This window comes from Alosa alosa, chromosome 6, assembly GCF_017589495.1.
Source record: "Alosa alosa isolate M-15738 ecotype Scorff River chromosome 6, AALO_Geno_1.1, whole genome shotgun sequence".
Classification (NCBI taxonomy): Eukaryota; Metazoa; Chordata; class Actinopteri; order Clupeiformes; family Clupeidae; genus Alosa; species Alosa alosa.
Genome location: NC_063194.1, coordinates 23,031,766 through 23,054,211, shown reverse-complemented (window position 1 = coordinate 23,054,211; position 22,446 = coordinate 23,031,766). Strand labels below are relative to the sequence as shown.

Sequence of the window (22,446 nt, the reverse complement as noted above, 5' to 3'; positions counted from 1 at the left end):
TTGACTACATTAATTTGTACATCATGTAAAATTGAATAAAACACTTGGGACAGAATGAAGTTCGTGTGTATATGTCTGTTTCAGGGCTAAAGACTACTGGATATGAAAATGAAAAATTCAGGATAGGTTTTAATTTAACTTTATTTATAACTCGGGCAACAGTCAATAATTAGCACACCGGTAGAAAATACAGATTAAATGTACATCAGTCATGTTTGCTAATGACCTGATGGAGATGCAAGACAAACACTTGATAGGTTTTGATCAGAGGTATTTACAGACAAGATTTACTAAGGCATATCCCTAGAAATTTATCCAAAAACAGGCTAAAGCTATATTTAATAAACAGTGATTTCTTAATAACCTAAACATTCCATTCAGCACTGACCTTTATTTATTGGCAATAACTTTTTTTGTAAGAAAAGAGGGCCCCAATAAGGACCCTAATTGATATGGCTATTGCTCCAAATGCAATCTCCCAGCCAACACCACTCTCAAAGTATAAGTAAACTAACATATGGTATGTTACATAACATAACATGAAGCAAAGCTCACATGAATTCCAAATGCACTAAAGCGTTGAAATAATTTGCTCATATCTAATACACAACAGCACTGAAATGTGAGGATCTTGTGTCAATTTTGAAAGACTTGCTGTCAACATCAAATTGAAATGTAATCCTTTTCTATTTCACACAAGCAAAGGATATGTGATGGACACTGCTTTGACATATACACGTTTTTGGTCCAATTGATGGCAGTCAGTAATACTAACATTCACATGATGAAGGCCAAGTCCAGACTGCCTGAAAGATTCAATAATTGGTATAATGTTGTAATTTCCCTTGATAAATTTGTATGTACACGTGTCAGTTGACAGACGGTTTGTACACTATTTGTTGCCAAATGTGTAAAGCCAAAAACTATTTTTGGCAGCTGGCTATGGTGATGTTCATTGAGAGACAGCCAGGTAAAGCACCCTAATTCTGCTGTGAAGGGTGGACTCTTAGGGCAGTGGGGACTCCGAATACACATCTACTCCTGGCTCTTCCTCCAGCACCACTTTGACATCGTCAGCATCCAGCTGAGGAGATATGAAATCAAGTCATTAATCAAAGCACATGTGTTATCATGGGGATGGGAGTTCAAATTGCTTGAATAATCAAATACTACCCATTCTCTGCACATTATTAGATTTGATATTTGTTACTGCTGTACTACCAACATGGGTCAGTAAACATATCAAAGCTTGTCGGCAAGATTGATCTTTATGGTTTTCTATGGTTATGGTATTTAGCAGACACTTTTGTCCAAAGTGACATACAAATAACAATACAATAGTTACATTTAACAGTAAACAATTAAAAAAAATGGTACATTAAGGAGAATGGCAATAATAAATAACAATGTCAATTCAATCAATATCCTAATGAAAATAAATAAATACTACAAACCATAACACACATGGATATTCAAATATTGATGTTTCTATTTCATATACATTTCAAATAAGTGCACATATGATATAACATTCTAGCAAATAAAATAAACTCAAAACTCTGCTCCAACAGCCTCAGACACTCACGCATTTTATCTCAAAGTTGGTGAAGAGAGTTCCAGTCATCAGCATACGGAGCGGGATGGTGAGGATGAGGATGAAGGGCAGGGCCAGAGAGACAGGGCTGGACTTCACTGCCCACAGGATACCCAGGCACACAATCTGGATTATTGTGAACAGGTGCATCTTGAGAATGGGCACCTGTACAAAAAAAGAGAACAGTTAGGCTAGAACACCACCATTGACAGACAAATATAGTTAAAACATTAAGATGTCCATGAGAAATGCTGGCAATGCATGCAAGAAAACAAAATGGATGAGCAACATGACATGATAAAAGTGGCACCGTTGCATTACCCTGGTAGCATAGGGCAGGTTGGGGTGGTATTTCTTTGGTACAATAAGGAGCAATATTCTGTCCCAAAGCTGGATGCCTTGCAGAGATGTAATACCCATGTAAAGGAAAATACCAAACAGGGCTGTCATGGGAATCATCTTCAGGATTGGCTCCATTAGAAGTGATATACCTTAGAAGATGGGGAATAAACAAGATCTGTCTGAGGGCTGAGGGCCAGATGTACTAACGCTTTTGCGCCCATTTCAGGCGTATTTGTTTCGCAATGTGCGTGTAAAATCATTGCGAGGTATGTACAAACAGGCGCTAATGATGTAAAAAAGCAAACTGCCTCCTTGGGAGCTGAAAGTGGCACATTGCGATTGTCATGTCATGCATATGCATTCGCATTCATGGGAGGATCCAGGGGAAAGTGGGAGTTTAGCGTAAAAAGATAGGAGGGGAAGAGTAAAGAGCGCCTAGTTATGTATGTACAAAGACTGCTCCTGAAAGCGCACGTCTATTCTGCGCCTAAATAGGCTACTTCCGCCTTGTAAAAGCAGGTGTTAATCCACATCAGTGTTGCGCGGTCTGCCCGAAATTAAGCGGTCACCCGCGGTTATGAGTCATAAAGAAAATATTTTAATGATATTCGGGTCATTTGCGGGCGGGTCAGTTAAAATTAATTAAATATATATTTTCTACAAATAGGCCTAGGCCTACTTAAAATATCACAAGAAGGCTGGCATCAATACAGTAAAGCATCAATAGGCCTACAGTAAAGTCAACAGTAAAGAAGCTGAAGACGCGAGTTAAAAATAATAGACACCCCTTCAGGAAAAGCGATATAGGCTATGGGAAATTTTGGGAAAAGTTCTTAAAGAAGATGACGGTACGTTATGGTCTATGTAGGCCTGCTTCTTGCGAAGCCATTTAAAAGTATGACAGCCAAAACGGGCAGTCTGCAGGAATAAATGTTATGGCACAGACTACACATCCTATGTATAGGTTCGCGCATGCATAAAAGCTACAGTTCGTTGTGTTTGTGACTTTAAACAGTGGATGTGCTTTTGTAAAGCTTTGTGCTTCATTCAGCATTATAAACCAGTTCTTACGCTAACGTTTTGACCAGCAATGTATCTCTCTAGCCTACCTTGCCTCACCATTTCTGTTTTCGAAAGAAAGATGTATGTCCATGGCCTTCAAATCTTATCCTAGTGTTCTAATCCTTGGTGGTTGCGTGCGTGCTTGCGCTCTTATTCTCTTTCTCTCTCCATACGCAAACATTATGTTCTGCATGCCTAAATAAATTAGTTTGTTTTACAAGAAATGGCCTACTGTCACACTGCATGCAGACTATAACCAAAAGCACACATTTTGTAAATAAGCGGGTCGGATCGCGGGTCGGGTATAATTTTGTCCTAATTAATATTCGCGGTCCGAGTTGCGGTCGGGTTGAATAAAATATCGGGCGACCGCGGGCCGCTTGTGACCAAACCTGCGCAACACTGATCCACATTGCAGTTCAATGCGTCAATAAGAGAACCTTTCAAAGACAACAGAATCGCTATTTAGAACACCAGTTTTTGTGGTGAAAGTATTTGTACTACCAAAAGCAACCTTAACTTTCGTTGGCCTTTCGCATGTCTTACTTTCACTTTCACGTCATTCACTTAAACTTTCCTACTTGCTAGATTTGACCAATCTTCCATAGCCTAAGTGCACAAGTAGTTTGAGTAGAACTACTGATCTTCATTATCTCCCTGCTTGTTGACTTATCATGTATCTTGTATTTTTTTTTTGATTCTTTTTAATGTTGTCATCAGTTAACTTCATTCAACTGCGCTTGTAGGCGCTGCCATTCAGTTGTGAACGTTCGTAAATTGCGTTTATGGGCGGAGAAGGGCAGAGAAAGGCGCAGTTTACACTAAGGATTGAACGATTGATAAATACGACGGAAACTTGGTCTGACAGCGCTCGCAATCTGCGGTGTGTCCATGGCGCTGATAACGCTACGTTCGCAAAGGTACGTACATCTGGCCCTGAGTACCTAACATCAACATAACATCACAAAATACCAAAACAGCTGCCTACATCCAGAAATGAGATTGAGAAAACCTAGTATTCATATTAAAAATTCTAATTTCACCTATGAAATTAGGATCATAAATGTACTTCATTAAATGTATTTATCAAGACAGTCACTCGCTGGGATGTTCAGAGACCAGCAGGAGGCAGCACTCACCAACCAATATGGCCACCAGAATGCCACTAATCCTTTGCTCCAAGACCTTCTCAATCTCAGGTTTTGGACCCTTCGTCATGACAGTGAGAGCATTAGCATGCGTCACAGAGCGCACAGTGGCAGCGCTAAGCCAGGGGACACCAAAGATGGATGCCGCTCCCCCCATGGCCACAAGCAGGAGGAGGTCAAAGTGGAATCCCGATCCCTTTACCATTTTCCGCTCAGGTTTGCTCACAATCAGCCTGGGCGAGAAAGTCAAAAAGGCGAACAAGAGGCATAATTAAATTATGAGTGCAGATTTCTGTCCTTCAACAGTAACACCAATGTTTAAGTCCTTCAAGCTTGTAAACAATAATAAAGTGCCATTGAAGTGAGTTGTTGAGTGCTACAGACATTGCTGGTACAGACACTCACGTGGTGATCTGGGACTCCATGAAGATCAGGATAAAGACCAGGAGAGCTGGGCCGATTGAAGCTATCATCATCCACACTGGGAATGGCTTCTTCTCACCCATGGGGTCGATAATCCAGCCCCTGGCAGAGGTGTTGGACACAGTCAGACCCTTGGGCACCACCAGTTTCTGTTTGGATGAGAACATATGATTGTTGTTGATTTGATTTTTTATTTGCCTCAATTGATTTGACCATTAAAATATATATATATATATAGTGAGGTATTTATAGTGAGATTTCCCGAACCTGGGTGTAGGCGTCTTCAATGCAGATGTCCACAGCAATCATGAAGAAAATTGCAATGGGCACACCAAAGTCTCCAATCATGCGACGTAACTGTGGTGAAGAGGGAAATGTTCAGCATAAGCACAATAGTAAATACAGTAAAATCTAAGACTGCAAACCTTACTTTCATCTCCAATTATCTTGGTAATGCATTGGACATCAACTAATAATTGATATCAATATGAACAAATAACATATTTTTGGATAAGGCTAGTGTCACAACTTCAGAACAGCTTGATGCACATGTTTCAAATTTGGTGTGAACATTTGTATGGACTTAATGATGAAGTCAAATGTCTTTTACCGGGCCTGGAAGGAAGACTCCATTCTTGAACTGTCGCAGGAAGTAGGCAATGAAGAAACATCCGAACATAAGGCACATGGAGAGCAGAGCAGTGTTGGGGTAGGCACGCTCTTTGTGGTGAATTAGAACAGTGAAATTTATACCATCATGTGAGATGTTACGAACTTCAGGAATAAGGTGGAAAGGGTCATCCAAGGACTCATTCAGATGTTCGTAGTTCAGAACCAGTGGGTGAGCTTTGAAAATCTACAAGGTGGAGGAATTAAGAGGAAAGAGTGACAAAATGAGATGAAAACAAAGGAGAAAGAGACAAACTTGAGTTGGCTTTGTTGTACCTGTGTGTAACTTGTGTAAGAGCATTTCTTTTTTATTTAAACTTTAAGAGCTGGTATATGGATTACACCTTGTCATAAAAGCTAAACTGTTTTTTACAATCTCCACTGAAGTTCTTCTTTTAGTCTAGGACTAGGCTTTGCATGTAAGACACTGGAACTAAGCATTCAAAGTGGTCCATACCCTAATGAGCTTGGAAAAGGTCTCATAGATGAAGATGAGGGAGATCAGGATGGAGAAGATCTCCTGGGTGAAGCGTGAGATGAACTTGACTAGGAAGCTACCCTCCACGGCCACAATGAACACCACAATCACAATCAGCCAGAGTCCCACCCAGATACGGCCCACAATGTACTCCATGTCCTGCGACTTGCAAAACTGAAGGAAAGAAATGAGAAACAGCACATGTACATAAAGGTAACTCAATTCATTTTAAATCTTAAATCTTGTATAAATCTCATAATTAATACACAAGGTGCCTAATGCACAAAACAAATAGATACTTAGTTATCACACATGACTGAAACTGGCAGTAAACCTGTTTTTATATTTTTTAATTCTTATAATACCTGTGTGTCTGTGTCTGAGTCATACCTGAAAGAAAGCTTCCTCAAACACCAACAAGGGGCCAGTGAAGCCAATGACCAGGACAGGCTGAGCGGACAGAAGGGAAAAGAGGACACCTTGCACGCAGGTGGAGATCATCAGCTCCGACACACCCATCATATGCTCTGTCTTGTCAGCTGGTGAGGACAAAATAAACGTCAGTGGCAGCAGGTGTGGGTTTTGAAGGCATAGACCTCTCCAGAATAAGTCCCGCCTCCTAACTTCCGTATCCATCAAATGTCTATGGGAAATAACATGGCGTTTTGAAAGATCGTACCTGTCAAACTCTGTAGGTGACAAAGTAGAAAAAGCTGCTGGGCAGATTGGTCTACACACTTCTGCCATCTAGTTTCCACTGGATTTTTTGATTTTCGGTGCCGTCTAAGAAGTATAGTCTATGGTATACTACTTAAACGGCAACCGACAATCAAAAATCCAGTGGAAACTAGATGGCAGAAGTGTGTAGGCCAATCTGCCCACCAGCCTTTTCCTTTCACCTACCTACAGATGTTTTACCGGTATGATATTTCGAAACGCCATGTTATTTCCCATAGACAATCGACGCCAGGAAGTTGGATGGATACGGAAGTTACGGAGGCAGGACTTATTCTGGAGAGGTCTATTGCTGAGTAGATGGTCTGGAGAGAGGTTTAGAAAAATAAGGCCAGAAAAGTGATGAGCGCAGGAACTGTTAGCACTGAGCTAGCACAGGCATGAGAAATAAAAAATAGGTTTACTAATAGGTAAACAAAATATGGGGCCTTAGGAGAGATGAAAAAAGACAGGCATGAGACAAAATGAGGTTTGACATATGAGTAAACAGACATCTAAGACAAAGAACATTAGCACATTTCATGATAAACGTTTCTTTTACCCAGTAGACCTCCAAAAGTGATCGCAGGAGACAGTGCAGCAAAGTAGATGAAGATAACGGCAGCCAGGACTTGGGCATTCACAGCATCTGTAAAGTCACTGAGGTAGTGGCGGTAGCGGCGTTTTATATCGTTTATCATTCCTCCAAACGGCACCCCTGTACGGGCCAGAGGGTCCTCTCGAGGCTCCTCAGGGCCACTTGGACCTGCACAAACAGGGAACGAATGAATGAATAGCATCAAAGTTACACATTTTACACATTTCAATGCATTACGCTGTGGTTGTAACCAGAGAAGTATGTAGACAGATTACACCAATCGCATTATGCTATTTACAAGACGATGCAAAGAGGGCTGACCTAGAGCTTTTTGACCAAAGTAAATTCTGGTGTTAGTTGGGCGGAGTCGATCCCGTAGCATCTTCTGCTGGAAGTCAATGATCGGCGTCAACATGGCCTCATCTTGGATCTCAGTAGGCGGAATAACAATGCTGCAGTCCATGAAGTCAGCAATGGCATTGGTTATCTCCTTGTCACTTTTTGCCAGGTATGCCTCCAGGCTGAATACCTATGGGACAGATGGTTTTAAATCAATAGTGATATTACCCCATTTGATGAATTTATTCTTACTTATTTCTTTCCTGTCATATGTGTATTTCTGTTGCACTAATTCCATTCTTCCCGACCCTTAACTCTTCCCTTCCCTCCTCCTCCTCCAATCTCACCCAGTCGGCCATCAGAGTGGCCATGGCACGTCCATTCTCATGGAAGTCCAGTCCGCTCTGGCTGGGCCCCACAAGAACAAACACGAAGCGCACAGGCACTGGAGACTCCAGGATGGAGTCCATCACCACAGAGTCACTCAACCTGGCAAAAGCCACAGCTGGTTTCTGCAGAGTTTCCACCATTCCTGCAGTGCACAGCACACATACAAACACACAGTACAGCATGCACGCAATATCTCCATATTATTTTACAATACTTCCACTGTTCAAGATTCACAACACCCATTTTTTAACCCATTTTAAGAGACAATTTTCATTTCAGATGTGTCAGATATCATTGAAGAAGACAGACACACACTACATACCTGAGAGAACAACAGAAGCCTCCACAGCCTCAGCAGAGTCTCGCTAGGCAAGAGAGAAAGAGGGGGAAGTTACGATAGTCAGAAGACAGCACAGTAGACCACTTCGCAGACAGAAGGAACATGGAGACAGAGAGAGACGGTGCGGTCAGATGAAGTGATACCTGCTTGGTCACTGAGAAGGTCTGCATTTCAATGTCTCCACCAGGGGCTCCAGTACCGGTCTCTGCTTGACTAAGATAGTGCGAACGAACACACAGAGGAGAGTGAGTGCGCGAACACAATTCGCCTTATTCACCCGGTGGCCAGGACGAGGCTACAGGGTACACTTGCCATCACCGTTTGCAAACTACCAGAAAGCTCACAGAAAAATAAGAAGGGTTCACTGGCCTGCCCATATACAGTAAAAGACCTGCCAAAGTAACCTTCTTCTTCTTCTTCAGTGAGTTTTTCTTGGTAGTTTGCAAACGGAGTGAATTACCATCATCTGCTGGACTGAAGTGTGAAGGGCAAGTGTACCCTGTAACCTCGTTCTAGCCGCCAGGTGAATAAAGCGAATGGCACAGTGTGATAACAACAGTACAGGTTAATCATTCAAATGTGTCATAACTTGATCAATCATTTTTTGATGAGTTGGAGTGATGTTGAGTGAGTGACTGATGTTGGTCCATGTGTCTGTTGTCCCTGCGTTTGTACCTGCGTCTCTGTTGTAATGCACTCAGCAGGGGGTCACGGTCATTGGGGCGTATCTCTCCTTTGTTCATCAGCTCATCAACAAGCTTTTCCAGTACACCAGACAAGCTGCTTTCATCAAGGTCCAAAATGATCGCACCTGAAGGAAAAGAACATGGAGATGGACACAAGTAACCATCACGTCATCTTAAAAACAAAAGACACAGAGATTGCAAGACCTATACTTTCCTTATTTACCAACTGCAATTAACCAGGCAACAATTCATGTAGCAGCTAACACCTAAAGTCAGAGTGATTTAGTTCTAAGAACAACACGGTGTGTTCCCTGAAAGTGTTCTGTGATCCGTCCTGCGCTGTTGCCTCACCGCTGCTCATGGCCTTGCGGAGTTGGATCAGGCTTTTGAAGGTCAGGTAGGAGATGTGGGATGACCCCCACTTCCTGGAGGCTGGGTTGTAGCTCTCCTCGTAGCCGGCCCATCGTCCCGTCTCCTGCCACATCCCCCCTTTGAGCTCGTTCAGCTCCACGTAGGCCTGGGATACAGAGTGAAACACACACACACACACACACACACACACACACACACATGCACACACGCCACAATGACAACAACAATATATGACTGAAATGTCTTCTGTTTGTTTGCGTTGTGAGAGTATATGTTGTTGTGTATGTGTTTTTTGTGTGTGGTTTGGGTGCCTGGGCCATGGGTGAAGATACCTGAGCATCTCCTCTGGTTGTTGCATTGGTGTTGTAATTCAATGCAGCTGTAACACACACACACAAAAGCAATGCTACATTAGAAGAACAAGTGCACCAATCTAAGTTGTGAAAGCCTATATGACAAAAAACAAACCTAAAGGAAATACTTTGCCAAAGCAGGAAATACTAATTGAAAAAGCTATCACACATATTCATCCAAGATTACCCAATCACCTTGGAGCTTGAGCACTTCAAGCAGTCTAAACTCTGCACTGTTTACTTGGACTATTCAAAATGTTTGTCTTTTGGTGTGCTCTAATAAACTCATATGCTAGTGTAAAACACGTGTTTCATGAAACTCTTTATGCTTGAGTACATGTGCCTAGCTCACCCTCGGGGTCAGCGCGGACGATGAAACTCTCGACAGGCTGCTCCTCTTCTTCCTCCTGCCGCCTCTGCTCCAGGTCATATCCCCCATGGTGCCCTGGCGGGGTCCTGCGGGGAAGGTGAGTGGGACACACACAGGTGAGATTGGCCCCAATGAGGCGTAGCAGGAGTCCTACTCACTAACCACCACAGCAACACACACCACCACAACCAAGTCTCACCAGATCTTACGCACAACAGACCAGAGTGCTCCCTGTCTCCTTATAAGCTGGTGAAAGGCAGGCCTGACAAGGAGAGAAAATGTACCACCTTCTAGTTGTCAGTATCTAGTGCTGGTGCTTGTAGTAGCTGCTGAGCTATGAGACCACTACCCTCACTGTCTAATAACGAACTGGCAGGCAACAGGCCTCATTCAGGCTTCCTTATCTCTCTAGATGGGAGGAGAGACCAGCTCCTGCAATTCTGCCTTCTACCACAAGGAGATACAAAACCCTGTCACTCACTTGCTGGACAGCTTTGGGGTCTTCTGAAGAAAAGTGTGTGTGTGTGTGTCTCTGTGTGTGTGTGTGTGTGTGTGTGTGTGTGTATGTGTCTGTGTGTGTGTGTATGTGTCTGTGTGTGTGTGTATGTGTCTCTGTGTGTGTGTGTGTGTGTGTGTGTATGTGTCTGTGTGTGTGTATCAAGTGACTCACAGACGTAGTGGTGATGGAAAGGGAGAATCGCTGTCCTCAAAGGACAAGTCATTGTCCTAGATAGATAGATAGATAGATAGATAGATAGATAGATAGATAGAGGAGTCAAATATAATGGACATGGTAAATATACTGAAAGAAAGATGCTTGTGTTGTCTTCTGAAGTTGTTAATAAATGCAAATGTTATTTACCCCTTCAAAGGTTGGAGCCCCTTCCATCAGCAAGTCTTTCTGTGCTCCTCTTTATGCCTGTGCAGAAACACAACAAGTTAGCTCATAACCAGCTTTGTCAGAACACACAAACAAGCATTGCCAAATCAGCTATAGTCTGAAAAGTCTAAAGTCTTCTAAACTTTTAAAAGTCAGACAACAGAGGCTAAAAGGTATGTTGATGGTGAATGGTTTGCATGGAGGTATTGCTTCTCTTATCTCTTTGCTAACGTTACACCCTTCAAAAATGCTGAAAATTATCTCCTCCAACACATGCCAATATAAATGCTGCTTAAAGGCTGAGGACCTAAGGACTTTTACTGTACCCAAAACATTCACTTTCATTAACCTAAATATCTTCTGATCTCACTCTTGAACCATAACATAAAATATATGTATTCATTCATTAGACTTGATACAATTAAATGTACGTTTTCCAATTTTGAGTACAAAGAGGAACATTGTTTTATGTTTAAGTCTCTTTTTTAGATTAAAAATGAATATACTGTTTATTCTGACCAGTTCTGAAATTGTATGAACAGAATCATAGTAGATAACTATAAAGTTCCATAAAATTGTCCATTATAAAGAGATTCAGAGGTTTTAATATTATGTTTGTTCTGAGTTGGATGTTATCCAAACCAACATCTCCCTCCAAAAGCGTGTAGAGCGGTCTTCATACGACCTACCGAGATCATACTAACACTCTATTCTGTTCTATTCTGAAATGACTGCTATTGCACTTAAATTGCTGTTAGAATAGGCCTTAAACGAATAAGGGTTTCCAAGCCTTAATTACTTTATCCCTAATGGCTGATGCTGTTTAAAAGCTTAAAGAGTCAATGAAAGCATTAACGTTATATGATGAAAGACCTTTAAACTTTATAGAATTAGAAAATGATTGATGGTCATAGATAGATAGATGAAAGATGACACGGCATCTTAATATACATATTTTAAAACCATCCGAATGATTAGCTAACTGACTTGAAGCTGACATCAGACCTTTCCCAATCACCTTTCTTCTTATTACTTTAATCACATCCAAATCCATCATCAATCAATTCTTGTGTACACATAGACATATAGGAGACATATCTGAGTGCTGAAGCATAGAGCCACTCCCTTACCTGTGGACAGGTGATCCTGACAGCACAATGAGTGCGGGTTCCCCTGTGTATGGAGATGTGCCCAACGTACAAGTGAACAGTCGTAGGCGTAGTAGAACACTCAACAGGGCGCCAGTCGAAAAGCGAGGGAACACCCATGGAATATACGTAGCTGAGTCATGCATTACACTCCATTCCGCAAAAGCAACGGCACCCTACAGAGAACCCCTCCCCCCCACCACGTCAGGCGTGTAGCACCAAGGGGAGGTAAGGGGCAGATAAGGCCCAGGGTGCAGACAAACAGCCCTATCGCCCTGTCCCACCTTGAGCCAGGGATACCCCAGCCCTTCCCCAGCCCTCAGCCAACCAGAGACGGGGGCCAAGCTAGGCAGGCAAGTGCAGGAAGAGGAAGAGAAGGAGGTGTCAATGATCAATAATGAGAACACTTGAATGAAAGGAGGTGTCAATGATCAATAATGAAAACACTTGGATGAAAGGTGATCGCGGATTGAAAAGGCCAAAACCTAAATAAGAGCCTACACTACACATATTTAGAAAAGAAAAGGTGGCTTAGAGAGAGTGTTATGATGGTTAGGTGTATAGTGTTGGTGGTACAGAGTTGACAGTTATGAGGGGGTCATGCTCTCAAGAGTGTGTGTGTGTGTGTATTTAAGGGACAGTTATCTCTGAGGGTGCATCTTGACCTCTGATGTCGTGCTGTTGACACACTGGGGATGCCCTTGGACCCGTGATGCTGGTTCTGTTGGTAATAGCTGAGGAGGGAGAGGAGAGGACACCCCCACCCCCTCTCCACACACACACACACACCTCTGAGGTACACAGCTGAGGAGGGAGAAGACCCCCCCCCCTCTCCACACACACACACACACCTCTGAGGTACACAGCTGAGGAGGGAGAAGACCCCCCCACACACTCACACCTCAGAGGTGCAAGCTGAGGGAGAGGAGAGGGCAACCCCCCACCCCCCGAGGTGCACTGCTGATTTTCCGTTTGATAGACAGTTTTTCCGCTGAGTCACTAGCATATCTTCAAGTTCAACTCAAGTGTCAGATCTCTCTCTCGCATACATCTAGCCTCCCACATGCACTCACAGACACCAGCAAGCTTGTACTAACATAGTCTCTTTGTCAGGCAAGCCCTAATAAGACCACAGACATAATACCATTTACACTTACAGTACAATTAAGCTAAATTCTCCAGTGTCCTTCCTCAAAAAGACATTTTCCTGCACAGCTGAAGAGCCATAGACATTGCCTCAGGAGTACAGGAGGGGTGGGTCAAGGCAATGTGTTTTTCCACATGCATGTGATATCTAGACAATTACCAAATACAGCCCATACTGAATCTAATGTGCCATGTGACATGTCTGGCAACAGAATCATTGACATATTTCCTTAAAGCATAAATCCCCCAAAGAAATGGTTCAGTCTTGCACATGTTTTGGGTAGTATAGACACGGGATAGAGGGAAATGGTGTGCTAGACCTGGTTTGGTGATAGAGGCCTCTTATCATTCGATTGCAAACAGAGTGAGGCCCTCTAGGGTTACATACTGTATACAACCATCGGTACTCTACTGGCATTATGTAACCCTCTCATACATACATGAATATAGGCATAAAGAAACACAGACACACATTGCACCATTAAGGGAATGTTGAGAAATGAACGTTCTAAAGAATATCTGGGTTCATTGAATTCAACATAGAATTTTAGAACCTTCAATTGTTGCGGAACTTAGAACGTTCAAAAACCTACACCTTTAAGGGTTAAAGTTTGAAAGAGTTTTTTGTGTGCTCCAGTCCTTCCTGGGTTCTATCATCCGAAGAGGCCCAGGACCTGCTGCTGATTCTGTGGTCCTGTTCCGTGAGCAACGACAAACCAGAGCACGAGTGTTACCCATTTCATTGTACCTGAACATGTTCTATACACACACACGCACAGACAGACACATTTAAAATTCAAACAACCATATCATATTGTGAAACCAGAAAAAGTCAATTCCAATTTCAATTCAGTCTTTATTCCAGACTGACAGAAGGGTCCATTTAAATATTCAGTCAATAGATTAAAATAAAATGAATCAACTCATAAAAGTGAGACTATCAATCAATCAAGCTATAAATCAATCGATCGATCAATCAATCAATCAATCAATCAATCAATCAATCAATCAATCAATCTATCAATCAATCTACAGTATAGCTTCTCTCGCCAGTGTTTTCTAAGCCTGGATGAGTACCGCACACAGCTCTTTGTAGGGCTGGTTAAGGCCTCTACACTGTTCTCAGATTCGTCCAGACGACATGTAAACTTACACAAACATAAGGTTTCTGAGGACTGCCTCACATGTAGGCACACCAGTGGTCACAAACAGATGATTGGCACGACCTGGAGCAGCAACCTCAAAGCATCATTATAAGCCACTATGAGCCTTCTCAAGCTACTTCTCTTGTAGCTACACCAAAGTGCTGCATACATATGGGGTGTACAGAATGCTATAAATAATGACCATTCCACACTGACAGAGCACATACTGAACTTGTGAAGAAGCATATGGCCTGAGCATACACCTGACATCACTGACAGTATCTCTGTCATCACTCAGCTCATCAGTAAGAATATGACTAAGGTTCTTTATTTCCTTGCATGTCATGTCATGTCTTGGATAAGGCATAGGTCAAATTGAGGTCAAATTGAGGTAGAATTGAGGGAAATGTAGTTTATTGTCCTCTTTGCTTCTGGCTATCATGACATTACTCTTTTTAGAATTAAACTTAATGTCATAGTCCATGCCATAATGAGAAGAGACTTTCAATAATTGTTGGAGACCAGGGTTAGCATGACCAGATCATCTGCATAGATGTTTATTCCCAACCAGAGAATTCAGTTGATTTGACAAATCATCCATACATTAAATAATACAGCAGACAAAAAAGTGATTACAATGTTGGATACTTCACAAATTTATGAGCAAAATGTAACATCTAGTCATCTCCCTAATGGATCTTTATAGTAGTCTGGCAAAAGATGAATGGAGAGGATGTCGTCTTGCACAACTCTTAATGTCGAACACTTATAGCCTCATTACATTTGATGCTACACACTATTTCACTTCTATCTCTCCATAAAGCAGCACTCCTAAACATAAGATCCCAGCATAAACATTATCATCGACAAAAGCAAGGGACTGGGTCACATTGGGGTCGGTCCTTGTTTGGGACTATTGATACATTTTAATAGGCCCCACGTGACTGTTGCTAAGCTAGCTTCTCCCATGTCGTCAGAGTTTACTTCTATCTTAGCATTTAATCAAGTTGAACTGTCATGGCGACAACCTCAAATCATCCTCAAAATGTTTTTATTCAAAAGAGGGACAGAGAGAAAGAGAGAGGAAGGTATGGGTAGACAGATAGGGCATATCTTTCTAATGTTGAGCTGAGTGCCACCAGTTATCATGGGGTGCCAGAGACTGTATGTAGGACCCACCTAGTTAGGATCACTATACTTCCCAACTACGTCAAGGGTCTTTTATCTGAAACACTGAGCACTTTTACATAATTACAGCAAATTATAAAATACATTTAAATGATAAAATAGTTTTTCCACGTGCACTACACTTCATATTGCATAAAATGATTTGACATAATACTTTTAGCCCACTATCATACAGATGAATGAGTACACAAAATTAAAAAGAACGTCATCACTTCATCTCACGAGTGTCTTTAAATGTCTTTCTGCCCCTATTACGTCATCACTATACAGAGAAGATCAAACGCCCTTTAGAGAAATGTTTCCCCAACTGTGTGCCAATGTGCCGTGAGTGTGGGCTGCACTGTGCCATAGGGAATAAATCCATATCGATTCATTAACAATTTGCCTGAAATTGTAGGTTACTGAAATAACATTTCATGAAATTCCTCTAAGCTGAACTACATTTATTCTGCATACTGTTTTGCACATTTGTCTATCTTTCTTGAAGCCATCTATACTTTGAGAAGTGTCTTAGCTCACATTATGCCAACAAGACTCTAAAGTTCCTCTGTGTCCCAGCCCCTACTGCAGAGCCTGGACTGGTCTTCATACTGTAACCTTTGACCTTTGAGCTACAGTAATCATAAATGTCCAAAACCCTACCTCACAGGAGCAGACAGAGAGGACTCACCTGAGGGAACAACCATACGTACAACCATACCTTCCACACCTACTTGTATAAATATTCAACATGAAAGGTGATCTGAATCAGATAAGACAGAGTTATGATTTGAAAGGTATAATGACTCTCATAAGAAAGATTTGTGGAATGTTCAGATTAACAAATGGACACATTTTGAAGCTGTGTGCAACTTACATGTTATAGGGGGGAAGGCCGTAGCCATAGAGTCAACAGTGGGGGTCAACAGTCATCTATTAATGAACAGATGGAGTGATGTTTTTATAGTGGCAAGCATGATTATATTATGTGTGCTCGCTCTCTCTCTCTCTCTAGTGCTCTGAATGCACCAAAGTGAAAACATTATTGTAATTATGGCCTTGTTTGGAACACTTAACATATTAGCTGTATAGCTATATAGACGTTAATGTTAAAGGGGAAATCCGGCCGATTTTGACATGTATCTTGATCGCTAGACGTCGCCGAGTAGTACTGTTGATAGGAAAAACTAGATGTACCACATAGCAATATGAATATGACTGCCATTCAGTCCTGCACATTCTCTCTGCAAAAAGAAATCACACTTGTCAATTTGTCTCCATCTACTACTCCATTCCCTACTCTTGCAACTTTTGTATCATGCCCACAAGTATGGGCAGTCGTGGCCTACTGGTTAGGGCTTCGGGCTTGTAACCAAACGGTTGCCGGTTCGATCTCCAACTAAGAACGGCTGAAGTGCCCTTGAGCAAGGCACGTAACCCCTCACTGCTGCCTGGGCGCTGAGCGCCGCTGCAGAGACCAAATTCCTTGTATACACAAGTATACTTGGTCTAGACCAGAACCTGATTTACATTTACAAGCATGTGTATATCATGCACAAGAAATTTGATGCAGTTCAGAAGATCTCAACCGAAGATAAGGACAATGAAAGCGGCATGTTGTTGCATTTTAATTGTTTACTTGGGGGATGCAAATCACAAATGAGTGGTTATGAGCTAGGTTGATGCAGGCCCTTCAGACCAACATACCATTAATATTTCAAGCTATTTTTTTCCGTAAAAGTCTGGTGGGGCTACATGCCCAGCAAGTTTCATGTGACCCAGGTGATTCGGTGTCCCAGAAATCGCTGACCAAAAATTCAGGAAGTTGATGACGGAAAAAACATATATATCAAAAACAAAATATTATAAAATATGACTGCTATGCTAACATCATAATAACAAAATGAAGTAGCAAAGCATAACGCACCACAACACTCAGACCAGTGTAGTAGAAGTTACACAAACAGTCTAAGGGCTGTTTCAAACCGGGTGCGTGGCGTGAGCGTGTCAGCTGAGGGGCGTGTCCGTTTTTGTTTCGGCTCCCATGGTAACAGGTTAGAGCTTGCGCACGTTTGCGTAACATGCACGTCTCAGGCTGAAATCGTGTGCATGCTAGAAATAGGACCGACGCCTATTTTTCACGCAACACGCAAGCATATTGGAAGCATTTCCATTCAAAACAGTGAAGAAAAAAAATAAGACGCGACGTTCACGCCACGCACCCGGTGTGAAACAAACCTAACCATAGCGAGCAATAGGCTTGCTGCTTGCCACTGGTCAATCTCTGCCTTAATGTTCAACCTTTCACCTCGGAGGTGTACCTTGTAAGAGCGGTTGTGCTACAGTGGCAGAATATAGACCCTTTTAACAAGGTAAACAAAAACAATGCTTGAACATTCTATTTGGGCCCCAATCTACTTCCTCTGCATTGAGATAACATATGGAATGTTAAAAAGGAAGTCTTGTGGGGCCAACTATGATGCTGATAATGGAACTCTCTTGAAAGGGTCCATATTTACTGTGTGTGTGTGTGTGTGTGGGTGTGTGTGTGTATGAAGACATACCCTAACAAGTGGTTTTTTTTTCACCCAATGAACTTTGTGTGGCCATTAACTCTGTCACAAATCTCTTTTGGGGCCAAAACTAAACAGCTGATAATCTGATGAGGCTGTCAAAAATCTCAAAGTCTATAGGCATTATTGCCCAATTTAAATTTGCATTCATTATTATTTTTTGGGTATAATTACACCAAAAAAAAGATTTCTATTTGTATCTCACTGTTTGTACTCTATATTGTATTTTATTTCATTTTTAAATTATCGTAATGCTTTTATTTTTCTTTAATATTTGTAAATACATGTTTTGACAAATGGACTAATTGAGGCCTTTGAACGTTTTTATTTTACTGCTTTTAACTTTTTTACAGAATTTTTTTTCTCGAAAAAAAACAGTTCCATGACTCCCCACCTCCTTCTCTGATTTCTCTGTCGCTCCTCTTCCATCTTTCTCGTTTTTCTTTCCTCTTCTTCAGCTTTTGCCTTCATCTTATTTCTGAGTTTTTCCTGCTCTCTTGCTTTTTGTTCCCTCTCTCTCTTCTTTCTCTCCTCCTCTCTCACCTTTGCCTCCTCTCTGTTCCTCTCGTCAGTTATTAGTGCTTCTATCCTTTGGACGTCCAATAAGATCTGCTCTTTAAGCTTTGCCATTTAAGTGCTTCCTTCTCCTCCTCATCCATCCAAGAAGCTTTTTTCTGCATTTCTCTGTGCATTCACTCCTGCTCTCTTACTTTCTCTGCCATCTCTTTCAATCGTCTTTCTTCCTCCTTTGCTTTTTTCTCTCCTGCTCTCTCGCTTCCTCTACCATCTCCCTTGTCTTCTGCTTCAGTTTTTCTCTCAACATTCTCTCACATTCTCTCACTTCTGCTTCCATCTCTTTTATCTGTCGTTCTTCCTTCACTTTTTTCTCAGCCTCTCAAAATTCTCTCCCGATCTCTCACTTTTCTTCCATGTCTCATTTTCTTTCCTCCATCGCTTTCTTTCTTCATTTCTCTCACGATTCTCTCCTCATCTGTCACTTTTTCTTCTGCCTCTCTCAACCGTCTTCCTTATCCCTTCATTTTTCCTCTCAACATTTTCTCCTTCTCTCTCACTTTTTCTTCCATCTCTCTCATATTTCTTCTTCCTGTACAGTAAATATGTTTCTACCATAAAAAAAATGGATTTCGTCAAACAGTTCCATGACTCCCCACCTCCTTCTCTCATTTCTCTGTCGCTCCTCTTCCATATTTCTCCTTTTTCTTTCCTCTTCTTCAGCTTTTGCCTTCATCTTATTTCTGAGTTTTTCCTGCTCTCTTGCTTTTTGTTCCCTCTCTCTTCTTTCTCTCCTCCTCTCTCCGCATTTTTCCTCATTTCTCGTTTTCTCTCTTCGGTTTATTTCTGCTTGTATCCTTTTTGACCGCCAACCAACATCTCCTCTTTAAGCTTTGCTAGTTCTTCTCGTCTCTTTCTCTTCATTAGTTTTCTTCCTCATTTGCTTTTTACTCCATTTCTCTGTGCATTTGCTCCTGCTCTCTTGCTTCCTCTACCATCTCCTTCACTCGACTTTCTTCCTCATTTGCTTTTTTCTCCATTTCTCTGTGCATTTGCTCCTGCTCTCTCGCTTCCTCTACCATCTCCTTCACTCCTTTTTCTTCCTCCTTTGCTTTTTTCTCGATCTCAAGATGAATTCTCTCCTGCTCTCTTGCTTTCTCTACCATCTCCCTCGTCTGTCTTCTTTCTTCCCGTTTTCTCTCAACATTCTTTTACATTCTCTCACTTCTGCTTCCATCCTCTTTAATCTGTTGTTCTTCCTCCTCCACTTTTCCTCTCAGCCTCTCTCAAATTCTCTCCCGATATCTCACTTTTCTTCCATGTCTCATTTTCTCATTTTCCTCCATAAGCTTTCTTTCTTCATTTCTCTCCACGATTCTCTCCTCATCTGTCACTTTTCTTCTGCCTCTCTCAGCTTGCGTCTTCCCTTATCCCTTCATTTTTTCCTCTCAACATTTTCTCCTTCTCTCTCATATTTCTTCTTCCTGTACAGTAAATGGCTTCTACCAAAAAATGGATTTCGTCAAACAGTTCCATGACTCCCCACCCACCTCCTTCTCCTCTCCCTGCTCTGTCGGCTCCTCTTCCTATTTCTCCCTTTTCTTTCCTCTTCTTCAGCTTTTGCCTTCATCTTATTTCTGAGTTTTTCCTGCTCTCTTGCTTTTTGTTCCCTCTCTCTTCTTTCTCTCCTCCTCTCTCACCTTTGCCTTTTCCTCATTTCTCTTTCTCTCTTCAGTTTCTTCTGCTTGTATCCTTTTGACCGCCAACAACATCTCCTCTTTAAGCTTTGCTATTTCTTCTCGTCTCTTTCTCTTCATTAGTTTTTCTTCCTCATTTGCTTTTTACTCCATTTCTCTGTGCATTTGCTCCTGCTCTCTTGCTTCCTCTACCATCTCCTTCACTCGACTTTCTTCCTCATTTGCTTTTTTCTCCATTTCTCTGTGCATTTGCTCCTGCTCTCTCGCTTCCTCTACCATCTCCTTCACTCCTTTTTCTTCCTCCTTTGCTTTTTTCTCGATCTCAAGATGAATTCTCTCCTGCTCTCTTGCTTTCTCTACCATCTCCCTCGTCTGTCTCTCTTTCTCCTTCCGTTTTTCTCTCAACATTCTTTTACATGCTCTCACTTCTGCTTCCATCTCTTTAATCTGTTGTTCTTCCTCCTCCACTTTTCTCTCAGCCTCTCTCAAAATTCTCTCCCGATATCTCCCGATATTCTCTTTCATGTCTCTCATTTTTCTCATTTTTCTTTCCTGGTCCTTTGCGGTTTTCTGCACTTCTCTCATCATGCTCTGCTGCTCTTTCACTCTCTCTTCCAGCATTCTCATCCCTTCCTCCTCTTTCTGCACCTCCATCTCTTTCCTCTTTACAGTCTCTCTCAGTTTTGCCATGAATTCTTTTGGTTCTCTCATCCTTCTTTCCTGCTTTCTCACCATCTCTCTTAGCATTCCCTCTTTCTCCCTCAATTGCTCTGCCATCTCCCTCATCCCTCTTTCTGCATCCTTTGCTTTTGCTCTCAACATTCTCTCTCACTCTTTCACTTTTTCTTCCATCTCCCTTATCTGTCTTTCATCCTCCACTTTTTCTTTCAACATTGTCTCTTGCTCTCTCACCTTTTCTTCCATGTCTCTTATGTGTCTTTCTTCCTCCTTCGCTTCTTCCCTGAGCTTTCTCTCTTTCTCTCTCACTTTCTCCATCATCTCCCTCAGCTCTCTTTCTTTCTCCTTCACTTTTTCTTTCAACATTGTCTCCTGCTCTCTCACCTTTTCTTCCATCTCCCTTATTGCCATCTCTTCCTCCATTATTTTCTCTCTCAAGAGTTTCTCCCAGTCTCTCACTTCCTCTTCCATCTGTCTTAGATGTCTCTCTTCCTCCGCTGCTTTTCCCATTTCCATCCCCCTCTCCTCCGGTCCTGTGAGCTGGGCACCTTGTCTCTCTTTCTGCTTTTTCTTCTGTGTCTCCTGATAGATACTGTAGATTTAAAAACGCTGTGTTAATGTGTGAACCACATTGCAATTGAACCGAAATGTTGGAGAATCTCAAATATAATCATAGCCCTCATAACATAGCCCCCCCATACACACACACACACACACACACCAACATCCCCCATTTCATCAACCCCCCCAACACACAATTTCAACATCCCCCTTTCACCCCCCCCACCACACAATTTCAACATCCCCCTTTCAGCCCCCCCACCTAACCCCCATGTACACACACCATTTCATCACCCCACCCCCACAGGTACACCCTCCCACTCGCCCCATTAATCCCCTGCAACACACATATATACACTAACCCGGCCATAACCACCCATTAATTCCCCATTACACACACACACACACAAACACCCACACCATTACTCCATGTCCCCCAAACACACACACCATATCCACACACACACATTTCATCAATTGCCATCAATTGGTTTTTAACAGCTTATTAATGTATAGAGTACATACTGCCACTCCCACCGTCTTGTCCACATCTCTTGGCTCCTTCTGTGAACAGCCTCTCTCATGTGCCGCAGCTTGTCCCTCATCCTGTCCCTCGCCACCTTTCTCTCCAGCTCCTTCACCCACTGGTCCAGCTCTCTCTTGTCAGGAGTCGGCCTCCTCAGCCTCCCCTCCTGGAAGTTGGGGTCCAGCTGCCCTTCAGAGAGGACATGTGGAATCCTAAAAGAGCTTTCAGCCATGGTTGGATCACCAAGCCTTGTGGTCTATACTGGAGTCTTTTGCTGTTTGGCTTTCTTTCCCTGTATCTGTAACACTGCTCTGTGGAAGAGATACATAATTTGACCCAGGTAAGTCTTTAAAGAGAAAAAAGTCTCTATCTTTTAGAATTTTGTTTACCATTGAATCTTTTCATATGTAATAAGAACATAATCTTGTTTAAGCTATTTTAATATATTTAAAAATACTGACACAACAAAACGGTTGTTATATTACACTCACCTGTAGCCTACTTCTTGACTGACTGCTGTAGAATGAAGATCTG

At 42.1% G+C, this 22,446-nt stretch overlaps 2 protein-coding genes across 5 annotated transcripts; both read right to left on the bottom strand.

Annotated features, from left to right (window-relative positions):
- Positions 1-123: 123 nt before the first annotated feature.
- slc4a1a (solute carrier family 4 member 1a (Diego blood group)) lies at positions 124-12,069 on the bottom strand. 3 transcript variants are annotated; one of them, XM_048244818.1, is made up of 23 exons: positions 11,889-12,069; positions 10,741-10,797; positions 10,549-10,604; positions 10,078-10,140; positions 9,861-9,964; positions 9,488-9,534; positions 9,135-9,300; positions 8,773-8,908; positions 8,241-8,310; positions 8,080-8,122; positions 7,715-7,899; positions 7,350-7,557; positions 6,993-7,196; positions 6,107-6,255; positions 5,696-5,890; positions 5,345-5,425; positions 5,180-5,209; positions 4,837-4,926; positions 4,552-4,718; positions 4,138-4,379; positions 1,916-2,085; positions 1,586-1,759; positions 124-1,084 (listed from the first exon to the last, which is right to left on the bottom strand). In XM_048244818.1, exons 2-23 carry the CDS (start codon positions 10,765-10,767, stop codon positions 1,007-1,009), a joined length of 2,685 nt encoding a protein of 894 aa, XP_048100775.1. In that variant the 5' UTR covers positions 10,768-10,797; positions 11,889-12,069; the 3' UTR covers positions 124-1,006. The 3 variants fall into 3 exon arrangements, with proteins under 3 accessions (XP_048100775.1, XP_048100772.1, XP_048100773.1); XM_048244815.1 differs by having other exon boundaries at positions 5,180-5,425; XM_048244816.1 differs by lacking the exon at positions 10,078-10,140 and having other exon boundaries at positions 5,180-5,425; positions 11,889-12,067.
- An 8,004-nt stretch (positions 12,070-20,073) lies between these two features.
- Positions 20,074-22,446, bottom strand: LOC125296404 (golgin subfamily A member 6-like protein 6). Of its 2 annotated transcripts, none has more exons than XM_048246304.1 (3): positions 22,404-22,446; positions 21,912-22,223; positions 20,074-21,417 (listed from the first exon to the last, which is right to left on the bottom strand). In XM_048246304.1, the coding sequence occupies exons 2-3, from the start codon at positions 22,142-22,144 to the stop codon at positions 20,976-20,978; spliced, it is 675 nt and encodes a 224-aa protein (XP_048102261.1). In that variant the 5' UTR covers positions 22,145-22,223; positions 22,404-22,446; the 3' UTR covers positions 20,074-20,975. The 2 variants fall into 2 exon arrangements, with proteins under 2 accessions (XP_048102261.1, XP_048102263.1); XM_048246306.1 differs by having other exon boundaries at positions 21,924-22,223.

What these genes read in the sequence shown, in the direction of transcription:
- slc4a1a (XM_048244815.1), bottom strand. Translation starts at nt 10,767, where the DNA reads ATGGAAGGGGCTCCAACCTTTGAAGGG. An exon ending in CGTCCGCGCTGACCCCGAGG is followed by an intron (nt 9,535 to 9,860) that starts GTGAGCTAGGCA and finishes TGTGTGTTACAG; the next exon opens with CTGCATTGAATTACAACACC. An exon ending in TTGAAGACGCCTACACCCAG is followed by an intron (nt 4,719 to 4,836) that starts GTTCGGGAAATC and finishes TCATCCAAACAG; the next exon opens with AAACTGGTGGTGCCCAAGGG.
- LOC125296404 (XM_048246304.1), bottom strand. Translation starts at nt 22,144, where the DNA reads ATGGCTGAAAGCTCTTTTAGGATTCCACATGTCCTCTCTGAAGGGCAG. An exon ending in ACAAGACGGTGGGAGTGGCA is followed by an intron (nt 21,418 to 21,911) that starts GTATGTACTCTA and finishes TTAAATCTACAG; the next exon opens with TATCTATCAGGAGACACAGA.